This window comes from Lathyrus oleraceus, chromosome 3, assembly GCF_024323335.1.
Source record: "Lathyrus oleraceus cultivar Zhongwan6 chromosome 3, CAAS_Psat_ZW6_1.0, whole genome shotgun sequence".
In the NCBI taxonomy this organism is placed as follows: domain Eukaryota; kingdom Viridiplantae; phylum Streptophyta; class Magnoliopsida; order Fabales; family Fabaceae; genus Lathyrus; species Lathyrus oleraceus.
In genome coordinates this window covers 265989756-266002989 of record NC_066581.1, presented here as the reverse complement: position 1 = coordinate 266002989, position 13234 = coordinate 265989756, and the positions used below count along the sequence as shown (strand labels likewise).

Sequence of the window (13234 nt, the reverse complement as noted above, 5' to 3'; positions counted from 1 at the left end):
TCCGTCGGTCAATCTCGCCGCAACCGGTTAGTTTCCTTTTCGAGTTCCTATTTCCATTTCTCCATTTTAGCTTCCTTGAAGCTTCCATTTGTTTGGTTATCTTGCTGTAAAATTTTGATGTTCAAATGGAAAGAAAAAGGATCTCTAGATTAAGATGAATCTGTTTAAAAGATCATGCTACTGTTTTTAACTTTGTGCTTTATTTAAAAGGTTTGGTGCGTTTTTTTTATGTTATGTATTAGCGCTTGAGACTATATGACTAGGATGCCTATCCGACGGAGTTGGTAAAAGGGATGCTTTGGCAAGCTCTTGGTCATGGGTTCAATACTCGTGTGCGCCATATTTGATTTTGCAACACTTTTAATTTCTATTTCACATTTCTTTTTAATCCCCTCAATATTCCTAATGTTTACCCCTTTATTTATTTTAATTATTAAACATCGATTTTAATTTATGGATTCAACAATTTCCATGTTGTTTATCCATGATTATTTTTATCGATACATCGATAGTATTTCTCCGCGTTTTGACTAATCACATGACATTTCAACATTTCTTGAAATTTTCTCTTCTAGGGCTTTCTTTCTTCAGCTTGGGACATTCGTCTCTGTAATGACATGTTTCCTTACATTCATAACATGTTATATCTTTGTTAGATTTACCTCTGGAAGTTGATTCTGATCGATCTCCCTTGGGTCTTGGTTTTCTGAAGTTATTATTCCTTTTTCTCCAGAGTTGTTTTACTCTTCTAGTTAAAAGGGATAATTCTTCTTCATCGTCAGAGTCTTCCTTTTCAGAGTCATCAATGTCTTCTTCTTCAGCCTGGAAGGCTTTGTTTCTATCTGATTTGCGTCTTTTTGATCTGGACTTTAGTGCTACAGACTTGATCTTCTTTTGAGGTTCATCTTCCTCCAGTTCTATCTCGTGACTTCTGAGTGAACTGACGAGTTCTTCAAGGCTGATATTGTTCAGATCTTTTGATAGTTTTAAGGCTGTGACCATAGGTCTCCGTTTCTTTGGCAAGCTTCTGACGATCTTTTTGACATGATCCGCAGTTGTATATCCTTTATCTAGCACTTTGAGTCCTGCAATTAAGGTTTGGAATCTAGAAAACATTACCTCTACAGCTTCTTCGTCCTTCATTTTGAAGGCTTCATATTTCTAGATTAGAGCTAGAGCCTTTGTTTCTTTGACTTGAGAATTTCCTTCGTGAGTCATCCTCAGGGAGTCAAGTATTTCTTTAGTTGTTTCCCTGTTGGTGATCTTTTCATATTCATTGTAGGAAATGGCATTGAGTAGTATCGTTCTGGCTTTGTGATGGTTCTTGAATTCACACTTCTGATCATCTGACATTTTGCTTCAGGGAATAGTAACTCCAGCGTCTGCCACAGGTGGTGTGTAGCCAATTGTGACAATATCCCAGAGATCAGCGTCGTAGCCCAGAAAGAAACTTTCAATTATGTCTTTCTAATAATCAAATTTCTCTCCATCAAAGATTGGAGGTTTAGCGTTGTAACTATCTCTTTCATTGGTGTTGGCCATAGTTTTTCTCACACTGGATCTCTCTACACTGTTAAGTGTTTGATTAGAAAATCAATAACAGAGCCGAAGCTCTGATACCAACTGAAGGTTGAGAAAAACAAGAAAGGGGGGGGGGGTTGAATTATTTTGGAAATAAAAGCTTTTTCAGAATTCAAAACACACAGAATTTTATACTGGTTCGCTTGAAATTCAAAGTTACTCCAGTCCACCCGGCCGAGGTGATTTCGCCTTCAAAAAGGACTCAATCCACTAATCTTGAAAGATTACACAACCAATCGTCTAAGAGAATAATCTATTATCCCTCTCAAGTATACAGACTGCGTAGAGTCACTTGAGGAAATAGTTTAAGCAAAAAATAAGTTGTAATGTAAAATGCTTCTAACAACAAGCAAGTATTGCAGAAAAATATGAGAGCAAAAGCTTTTCACGTAAGAGCAGCAGCTTGTGAAAATAAGAGAGAGTGTGAATGATATTTCTGTGTGTCTCTCTAGAGAAGTAATTCATCCTTTATATAGTAGTTGTGAAGGACCGTTGGAGTGATGACAGAATCTTGGTCATTGAAGAATAATTAATGTCATTACTTCTATTGTTTCTTTCTAAAACCATTTTGTCTGCCTCTTTAATCCTTTCTTTAAATACTTCCTTTCCATAATGAGATTCCTTTCCGTTACACGTTCTGGACTTGTGAATTTGCATTAGAGTCTTGATGTACCAGAATTAGTCTTCAGAGGATGATTAAGTTTGACTTCATTAGAGCTTCTCAGTGCTTTAGACTTCTTAAGTATCAGAGTCTAAATCCAGTAGTCTTGTTGGAGCTTCTGACTTCTTGATGTTTCTCTTTGATCAGAATCAGAATGTTCTGGACGTATTCCTTTCTGAGTGGCGTCTGATTATCTAGTACTTTATATCTGACATAAGTTTGTATCTGATGTATGGTCAGAATCCTGCGTAATTGTTCAGAGTCCTGCACACTAAGAAAAAATCTCGTTAGGGTGCCATTTTGGGTTTCATCCTTTGTTATCATCAAAATATTAGAAATATATTGTAGAGCCAATTTTGTTCTTACATGTTGAAAGGAAAGCATTTACCCAAAGAATTATGGGGAGAAGTTATGTCGACTGCAACATATATCCTGAACAGATGTCCGACGAAGTTAGAAGGAATCACGCCAGAAGAATGTTGGTATGGTGTCAAGCCTAGCTTGAGCCATCTGAAGGTGTTTGGATCTATAACACATAGACATGTGCCAGATCAGTTGAGAAGAAAACTTGATGACAAGTCGAGTCAGATGATCTTGATATGATATAATTCGACTGGAGGATACAAGTTGTTCGACCCAATGAACAAGCAAGTGGTGATCAGCAGGGACGTGATTATAGATGGGCTTAAGGAATGGAATTGGACTGAGAATGTTAATAAGGATTCAGTGAGAATCTTATGGGATGAACCATCTAGTGAAGTCGAAAGAGAAGTTCGACAAGAAGTCAGAGGTGAAGCAGGCCCTAGTAGACCTCAAAGAGCAAGACACATGCCTGCAAGATTGCAAGAATGTGTGCTTACATTAGATGATGTGGTCAATGAAGAAGGTGAGTTGGTACACTATGCTATCTACGCAGATGTCAAACCATTCAATGCAGATGAGGCATTGAAAGATTTGAAGTGGGTGAAAGCAATGAACAAAGAACTGAAGGAAAGAGAAGTTCGACAAAAAGTCAGAGGTGAACCAGGACCAAGTAGACCTCAAAGAGCAAGACACATGCCTGTAAGGTGGCAAGAATATGTGCTTACATCAGATGATGTGGTCAATGAATAATGTGAGTTGGTACACTATGCTTTCTACGCAGATGTCAAACCATTCAATGCAGATGAGGCATTGAAATATTAGAAGTGGGTGAAAGCAATGGACAAAGAACTGAAGTCAATCAAAGTCAACAACACTTGGTCACTTGTCGAATTTCCCCAAGACAAGAAGGAAATCGATGTGACATGGGTATATAAGGTGAATTTGAATCCCAAAGGATAAGTGACTCGACACAAGGCGAGACTTGTGGCAAAAGGATTTCTTCAGAAAGAAGGAATCGACTTCAACGAAGTTTTTGCACATGTGGCTAGGATCGAAACAATCAGGATGTTGTTGGTCTAGAAAACATGAACAACTGGAAAATGTGTCAAATGGATGTGAAATGTGCATTCCTGAATGTCCCCTTAGAATAAGAAGTTTATGTTGCACAACCAGCTGGGTTTGTGAAACAAGACGAAGAAAGAAAGGTGTACAGACTGCATAAATTCTTGTACAGACTTAAACAAGCTCCAAGAGCTTGGAACAAGAAGATATATGGTTTTCTAAGGGAGAAGGAATTTGTGAAGTGCACAATAGGATATGGATTATATGTAAGAAGAAGAAAGAGTGAATTGTTTATACTATTTCTCTATGTCGATGACTTGTTGATAACAGGTAGCTGCAAGAAGGAGATCGAATACTTCAAAGGTGATCTCAACAAGGAATTCAAAATGTCAGATCTGGGTGACATTTCATATTTCCTTGGCATCGAATTCTACAAGAGTGGTAAGGGTTTGACGACGCATCAAAGAAGGTATGCAGGCAAAATACTCAAGAGATTTGAGATGCAAGATTGCAACCTAACTTCGACTCCAGCTGAGCCTATATTACAATTGTCGAAAGATTCATATGAAGATGATGCCGGCCCAACCCAATATAGAAGACTTATTGAGTCACTTCGATACCTTTGGCACACAATGCCTGACTTAGCATACAGTGTAGATATGGTGAGTAGATTCATGCAGAAACCAAATGTATCACATCTAGCAGCGACGAAGAGGATACTAAGGTATCAGAAAGGAACTCTCGACTACAGATTTTTTTTTTCATGCAAGTGATGAAGGAAAATAATGCAAACTAGTGGGATACACCGACTCAAGTTGGTGTAGTGATGTTGAGGATCGAAAATCCATAGTTGGCTATATGTTTATGCTAGGTGGTGCACCAGTTGCTTGGAGTTTGAGAAAGGAGCCAGTAGTGGCATTATCGTCGTGCGGAGTAGAATACATAGCTATTTCCCTTTGTGCATGTCAAACAACGTGGATGGTGAATCTAGTCGAAGAGATAACAGCGAAGAGTCATTGAGCAATTATCATGAAGACCGACAACATGTCAGCTATCAATCTGGCAAAAAATTTGATAGCACATGGTCGAAGCAAGCACATCGAAATGAGGTTCCATTATCTTTGAGAGCAGGTAGCAGATGGGAAGATGAATGTTGAACACTGCAGAACTAAGAATCAGATTGCAGACATCATGACGAAGGGAGTGCAGGTCGAAGTGTTTAGAAGATTAAGAGCTATGAAGAATGTAGATAGCTTAGAGACAATGAATTAGGTGGTGTGTTGAATTGTAATTCCTTGTGTTGAAGCAGGTTGCTCGACAGAACAAGGAAGTGTCGAATCACCTAGTGTGTCGAATTGTATTAGTGTCTCGAAGTGTCGAAGCATGTTACTTCACACATGATTTCGACTTAGGCATATTTTTAGTAGTATTAACTATTTTTTATTTTTATAGTTTTGGGTTTTGGTTTAGGGAGTAAACTAACCTAAATCTATAAATAGAAGGAGTAACATTTATTCTTGTATGAAGAGAAGAAAGATCCCGTAACATTTTATTCACATGATTTTGCAGTTGCAAAGTGAATAAAGAAATTTTTCACAAGTTGTGGGTAGAGGGAATACTCTGAAGAAAATATTCTTCTTCTCAAACGTTTTTTTCTTTCTTTCTCAATCGTTATTTTCTTTCATTGTCATTGTGTGGTTGATAACAATTTTATTCATCAAGATTGATTGAAATTCTCTATAAATTGTGTTGTATTTTCAACAATTTATTTGTTGTTTTTAAAACTGAATACGAAATTAATTATAGATTTGTCAATAAATTTTTTAATTATTTATCAAATAAAAATTTAAAATTTAAAATATTACAGGGAAATAAAAATAATTTTTTTTTTAGATTTATAGTTAGAAAATGATATGTAAAAATAAAGTGAGATTATTTTCTTAATATTTTTAATCTATATTAAATCGTGCAAAACTGAATTCGTCAACTTTTGGCAGAATGATATAGGTATCCAAGCAATTGCGTCATTTTCATTTAATTTTAGCAGCTTCCTCTTTTTCTATATGTGATAAATCTGGAATTCTAGGTGTGGAGAAAATTAGGGCCTGTTTGAAACACTTTTCAATTTTAGTTCTTAAATTTTGTTTTTCAAGTCTATTTTAAAAAACTATTTTTAAGAAGAAAATTAACAAAAAATTTGTTTGATAAAGTAATTTTTAAAAACTGTTTTAAAAATATGAAAATGAAAAAACTTATTTGATAATCTAATCTTTTAAAATCACATTAACGTTATAAATGAAAATTATAAAATTTTTATGTTTTTTCTTCAAGTTTTATAATACAAAAAACTAAAAAGTGAGAAGCAAAACACAACTAAACTGTTTCACTTTTTTACTTTTAAAAACTGAAAAATAGAAAAGAGTTTTTAAAAACACTTTTACAAAACATTATATTCAAACAAGTTTTTAAATTTTAAATTTTCAAAAACTAAAAAAGAGTTTTTAAGATGCATTTCAAACGGGCCCTTAGTGTCTATGAAACATTTTTTTTCTTATTATTATATACTATACAAATCAATATGAAGAGTTAAAATATTTAATTTAATGAAGTAAACACGTATTCGACGCTTTTGATCAATTTCTGAAGAGACTAATAAAAACGTAGTCAACAATGGGCCAGTAACCTTCTGGAAGCATGGAAGTTTGAAATGAGACAAACATGAAATATAGAATACTGCTAATGTGCTGAGGTAATAAAATTCTGCATTTGCTGTTTCCTAGAAGTTGAATGAACTCTTTAAATTTAAAATTTCCACCCTTTGAAAGTGAAACACGACTTGGTTATTATTCAATATATATGACTCAATCTTTTTGAACGAGTAGTTTGATTATTTCATTGTTTAATTTATATCCCTCTCTGCTCTGCTTCATTTCAACCAAGCCTATTTCATTCTTCTATTTCTTTCCTTCTTTTTTCTTCTGCTGCAAGAATGAAACCTCTGTTTCATTCATCTTCTTTTTGCTTTTTCTCTTTGTCACTTTTGATGATCTTCATCATAAATATTCCAACATGTCTGTGTGAGGGTGATGAATATTACAAAAACTGTAACACCGCTTTTACCTGCGAAGACAACAAAGACCTCAAGTATCCGTTCTGGGGAGTAAACAGAGAAAGTTATTGTGGTAGTGTTGCTGATGGTATTAATACGATGCTTACATGCGAAGAAGAAGTTTCAAAGATCACAATCAATAACCTTAAATACCGTATTCTTGATTGGGACAATACAACACAGAAACTCACTGTTGCTAGGGACGATTACTGGAGTGGTAATGTTTGTGATGTGAATACTAATATCGAGAGCAGCACATTTGATAACACTCAATTTCAACGTTACAGTAATGATGTTGCTAACGTAACTCTCTTATATGGTTGCAATGTTGGAGTTGTGACTCCGTTTTATGATATTGGCTGTGGCGGAAGTGAAAATGTTGTCTACACCGTTGTTTATTCTGCTCCATTCTCTGCCTTCTGCACTCCGACTAGTACGGTGGTAATTCCGATTTTTGGAACCCAAGCTGTACAACTGGGAACTGGCAACGGAATACTGAGCGAGGCATTAAAAGATGGTTTTGAGTTGAGATGGATTGGAAATTACACGGAGTGCCGGAGTTGTGTTACTTCTGGTGGAGCGTGTGGGAATGATGGAGGTAATCAATTCAGATGTTTCTGCAATGATGGAGCTCATGCAACTTCATGTCATTCATCATTGCTCCCATCCACAAGTATGTCTAGAATATCACTTTTCTCCAACTCTTTTTTTCTTAAGAGACACAATACGTATTAAGTTACTATTATTATGACATAAAATTTTCACCTAACCATTACCTTTTCACATCTTTGTACAAAGCCTAGACTTTTACTCTGTCCAATTCTAATACTTGGTGATTCTTCTATTATTTTTGTCACCATCCATATCAAAGAAATTGTGATCATAAATATATTTTTCCCCCTTTTATTTCATTGTTGGTTGAAAGTTGAAACATATCACACCGCTTTTGACTTTTGATCAATTCATGAATTATAACCATTAAGTTGGCTTGAGTAGTTTAGAGTAGTTAAACACCAACTTTATAAATTTCTAAGCTTAATTATTTTACTCCAACCATCCACTCATACAATTTTTCTCATTTCCATTAGTGTTAGGTAAAATAATACTATTTTCCAACAGAAAAAAATACACATACTATTACTATATAGGTCACCTAAATTTTCATTTGCATCAACATTACTAGTACTCATTAAAACTCATCATAATCTCACATCAACTTACCTCAAAATTCTCTGTTTTTCCTAAAGATGCAACTTCTTCATCTAAGCATCTTTTTCTCATTCCTGATCACAATAATAATCGTAAATCAAATTCCAACATCTAATGCTGAAGATCTGCAGCAGTATAAAAAATGCAGTTCTTCATTTGATTGCGCAAATCTAGAAAACTTGACATATCCTTTCTGGAGATCGAGTAGGCCGCAGTACTGCGGCCACCCGAATTTTGAGCTACAATGCAAAGATGAATTTGCAACCATTACCATTATGTCACAAAATTATAGAATTCTCGAAGTAGTTGATTCTGTTCATAGACTCAAAGTTGTAAGAGCTGATTATTGGAACAACGTTTGTCCAACCAATCCTAAGAACACAACTTTAGGTCGCAATTTCTTCGATTATGGTTCGGATTCCCGGAACCTGACGCTCTACTATGATTGTTCTTACACTCCATTTCCTCTACCAGATAGTTTTTCTCCCCAGTTTAACTGTAGTAGAAATGGAATTCAAATGGTTAACTATTTTTTGTTGGAGAGTAATCTTGAGAACGGCAAGGGTTCGGTTTCTGAATCAATTGGAACATGCAAATATAGAGTGATTGTTCCAGTTTTGGAGTCAGAAGCTGAAAAGGTAGTGACAAATTCAAGTGTGGAGAATTTAAAGGGTGCTATTGATAATGGTTTTGAAGTGGAATGGAATGCGAATAATAGTTTGTGTCATGAGTGTCAAAGCTCTAGTGGACACTGTGGTTATGATCCAAGCTCAAAGGATTTCACATGCTTTTGTAAAGATGGATCATTTCCACATTCATGTAGATCAGGTGAGTACCTGTAGTATAGTCACATGAAACATTTTCTTACAAAATTACATCTTAAATCTCATATTTTTGTCGATAGTATCAGAATTAAGATTAGTAATATCAAATTGTTCCTTTCTCTAGAAAACAAAAAAGTAAAAATCAAGCAGAAAATTCCATCTTGTGAACTGCCAAAACTTCCAAACCATGTGTTCTATATTGACCAATACCTTTCAACCAAATAGGTCTAGATTTTGAATAGCCACCATTCAACCAAATGAGTACAGTTACTGTTATTTGACCATAAAATAATATAAGAAAAACATTCATTTGGCTGCTAAATTAAGCTTAAGTATCTCAATCTAGAGATAATATATTGTTCACATGACATCTTAGTCAACAAAATTCATTTTCATGTTTTCTTTTCTTTTTTCCTTACTCATATCATAATCATAATACACTTAATCCAACAAGTAACAACTCTTCTATGGTTGCAAATTTCATCAAAACACAAATTAAGGAACAACAAACTATGTTGTCCTTGTCCCTCCCCTCTCCTGTCACCACCACCACCATCATCATCTTCTTCATCTTCTCTCTTCACTATACAACTTCCTTACCCTCTCATGCATCACTCTCTAGCTGCAACAACACCACCTTCAACTGTGGAACCATAACCAACCTTTCCTACCCTTTCACCGGCGGCGACCGTCCTTCCTTCTGCGGGCCACCACAGTTTCACTTGAACTGCAAAAACAATGTTCCAGAGTTGAACATTTCTTCATTGAGTTACCGAGTTCTTCAAATCAACTCAGTAACTCATTCTCTCACGTTAGCTAGATTAGACCTTTGGAACGAAACATGTACCCAAAATTATATTAACTCGACTTTTGATGGAACTAGCTTTAGCTACGGTTCGGGAAACCGTAACCTTACTTTGTTTTATGGGTGCAAACCCACTTCAGAATTTACCAAAGTGCCGCAGAATTTGTTTTACTGTGAAAACAATGGGTATAAGAATAATTCATATTCTTTGATTGGTCCATTTCCTTTGGACCCGGTTCTTAGATTTGTTGAATGTGATGAAGTTGTTGGTGTGCCAATTCTTGTAGAGCAGGCTAGTAGGTTTGTAGGAAATCGTTCTTTGCTTAGGGAGGTTTTGATGAAAGGGTTTAATGTGAATTATAGCAATCCTTTTGATGATGATTGTTTTGAATGTATTGATTCTGGTGGCCAACAATGTGGATTTGATTCTGATGATAATGAATCCATTTGTATATGTGGTAATGAGTTGTGTCCTTCAGGTATTCTAGCTTTTCTTTTTGGTTGATTCTTGTGTTTGTGTTTGATGATGATTCTTATGTCATGTAAACCTAATGGTTTTAAGAATGATTCTTGTGTTTGTTCTGTTTGTAATGTGAAAAATTACAGATGAATCTTTACCTTCAAGTTGCATACTTCAATTTTAAAACCATGATCTTAAAGATGATTTGTTCTAATAATAAGATGTTCTGTTGTAGTATTGTGAGCTAACTAGACTTAAGATGTTCTACTGTTATTGGAACAACAGAACATGAAACTCGCCTGCTAGTTTTTCTCCACGCCTTTTCTAGCCTTGTCTGATTCTTTGTTTTGACATCAATTTTTTTTTATGTTGCAGGTAATAGCTCTAGCAAGGGCGCTCTAATAGGTAATTCCCATTTAGCTGATAGATGTATTGAGTTTAGATTTTAGAAGTAAAACTGTACTGATGTCTAGTGTTATCTTCAGGTGGCGCAGTTGCAGGAGTTGCAGCCCTTGTTTGCATTCTTGGCTTTGCATGCTTAGTGGTGCGGAGAAGAAAGAAAAATGTTGAGAAATCTAGAAGCAGGGTCCTCTTTATGCCTCCTTCAAGCAGTGACATTGGCACTGGCACTGGCACTCTAACCTCCACTACTAATTCGTCTCAGAGCATTCCTTCTTACCCCTCTTCCAAATCGGACGCAATGCCGAAGAGTTTCTACTTTGGTGTTCAGGTGTTTACCTATGATGAGCTAGAAGAAGCTACCAACAATTTCGACGCCTCTAAAGAACTTGGAGATGGAGGTTTTGGCACAGTTTACAAAGGTAATTAACATTTTCTCACAGAAATTACTTCCTCTTGCTTTCGGATTTTCTTTCTAAACTATATATGTGCTGATTGTTGATCAGGTGATCTCAAAGATGGACGCGTGGTTGCAGTGAAACGCCATTACGAAAGCAATTTTAAGCTTGTGGCGCAGTTCATGAATGAAGTTGAGATTCTAGCGAAGTTAAGGCATAAGAACCTTGTTACACTCTATGGATGCTCCTCTAAACACAGCAGAGAGCTTCTCCTTGTTTATGAATACATACCAAATGGAACAGTAGCTGATCATATTCACGGGAACCAATCAAGTTCATGTTTGCTTCCTTGGTCTGTAAGAATGAACATTGCACTAGAAACAGCTGAAGCACTAGCCTATCTCCATGCATCAGATGTCATACACCGCGACGTTAAATCCAACAACATCCTCCTAGACGAAAAATTTCATGTTAAGGTTGCTGATTTCGGTCTGTCAAGGTGGCTTCCGAACGATGTCACGCATGTATCAACAGCTCCACAAGGAACACCTGGTTACGTTGATCCTGAGTATTATCAGTGTTACCAACTCACTGAAAAGAGCGATGTTTACAGCTTTGGCGTAGTCTTAGCCGAGCTTATATCGTCGTTACAAGCTGTGGATATTACCAGGCACCGCAGCGACGTGAACTTGGCGAATATGACTGTCAACAAAATTCAGAGCCAAGAATTACATGAGTTGGTTGACCCGTTTCTTGGATATGAAAAAGACAATGCTGTGAGGAGGATGACGACCGCAGTCGGTGAATTGGCGTTTAGATGTTTGCAGCAGCAAAGAGACATGAGACCTTCAATGGACGAGATTGTGGAGGTATTGAGAGCAATCAAGAGTGATGAACTTGAGACACAGGAATCAAAAGTTTTGGATGTTGTTGTTAGAACAGATGAACTTGTTCTTTTGAAGAAGGGTCCTTATCCAGCTTCACCAGATTCTGTTGCTAACAAATGGGTTAGCGGTTCTTCTACATCTACTTCTTCATAGGTTCTAAGATTTTCCTTTTGTTTTGGTGAGGATTTTGATTTTTAGATGGTAAAAGTAAAAATTATGCACTGGTGTCAATGAGCTAGTTTAGAAGTCATTTTGGCCTTCAAATAACTTTTCTATAAAAGCTTATACGTTTTTACACTATCATGTTTTTGCATGTATGCTAATAATATTAGTGGTAAATTTGGAACATTAACACTTTTCATTTTATTAGTGTCTGAAAGTGTCTGTATCATATTTAAGCGAAACTTAAAAATAATATAAATTTGCATGTAAAAATATTCACATATCTTTGTTGGTTTGGTGTATTTGAAATATATATTCATAATGTAATTGTTACTTTAAACATTTTTGTTATGTGTATAATATATACATACATTAGGGTTGAATTGAAGGGAGTTCTAATTTCCATTATGTTATTGCAGACAAGGGGATGCTAAGATGAAGAGGTTAATTACACATGTAGATGGTTAGAGTGGTTGGACAGGATTCAGATATATACTTTGGCAGGTGAATTTTGTAAGATACTGTATTTGATACATATCCACATGCATCAAGTGGAGAATATTTAGGACATGTTGTTATATTCATCAATCTTGTATAGTTATATACTTGGAGTAATTACTACTAAACAATACAGAGCCTCATGTTGAATTAGTTGAAATAGGTGTTTTTATTATTTTATTACTTTGTCAGTAAAAATTGATCATACTATAATTTAGTATAGAATTGATATTGATATCTAGGACACCTATTAAAATAGAGGGAAAAAAGTGGAAGATGATGTTATGGGATTGGCATTTACCACAATGTGCACTTTAGTGGGTAGTTTACCACCGGAGAAAAAACCAACTTTCATTCTAGAACTATGAGGACAATTATAGCTATAGGTCCATAGATTAATTATTTAATTACATTATTAATTATAAATTAATTATAATATAGTTAATTGTTATTAAATACGAAATGATGATAAATCATTAAATTTTATGATTGTAATGAGTTGTATTATACACTTAAGCTCAATTAGAGATCTCTAAATCGGTTAACTATTTAAATCCAAGTGATATAAGCCTATGTTGAAATATATTTTATGCTATTAATACTTGATAAAATAATACATATTGGCATTTAAATATGAATTTAATTGAAATATACTGAAAGTGTAAAAAGATTTTATACTGTCAGTTAATCATAATCGTTAGATGATGAAACAAGTTTGACTTTTATTTTAAAAATCTATAAAGTAATGCAAACGGGTGATGGTGATGAATCGATTGTATAAAATATTTTACATTGATAGGGCATAATAATTAATCT

General features: G+C 35.2%; 1 protein-coding gene across 1 annotated transcript; it reads left to right on the top strand.

Annotated features, from left to right (window-relative positions):
- Window positions 1-6495: 6495 nt before the first annotated feature.
- LOC127126849 (LEAF RUST 10 DISEASE-RESISTANCE LOCUS RECEPTOR-LIKE PROTEIN KINASE-like 1.4) lies at window positions 6496-12119 on the top strand. The gene is made up of 6 exons (XM_051055855.1): window positions 6496-7453; window positions 8134-8814; window positions 9312-10093; window positions 10450-10479; window positions 10560-10895; window positions 10980-12119. Exons 1-6 carry the CDS (start codon window positions 6657-6659, stop codon window positions 11909-11911), a joined length of 3558 nt encoding a protein of 1185 aa, XP_050911812.1. The 5' UTR covers window positions 6496-6656; the 3' UTR covers window positions 11912-12119.
- The last annotated feature ends 1115 nt before the right edge of the window (window positions 12120-13234 follow it).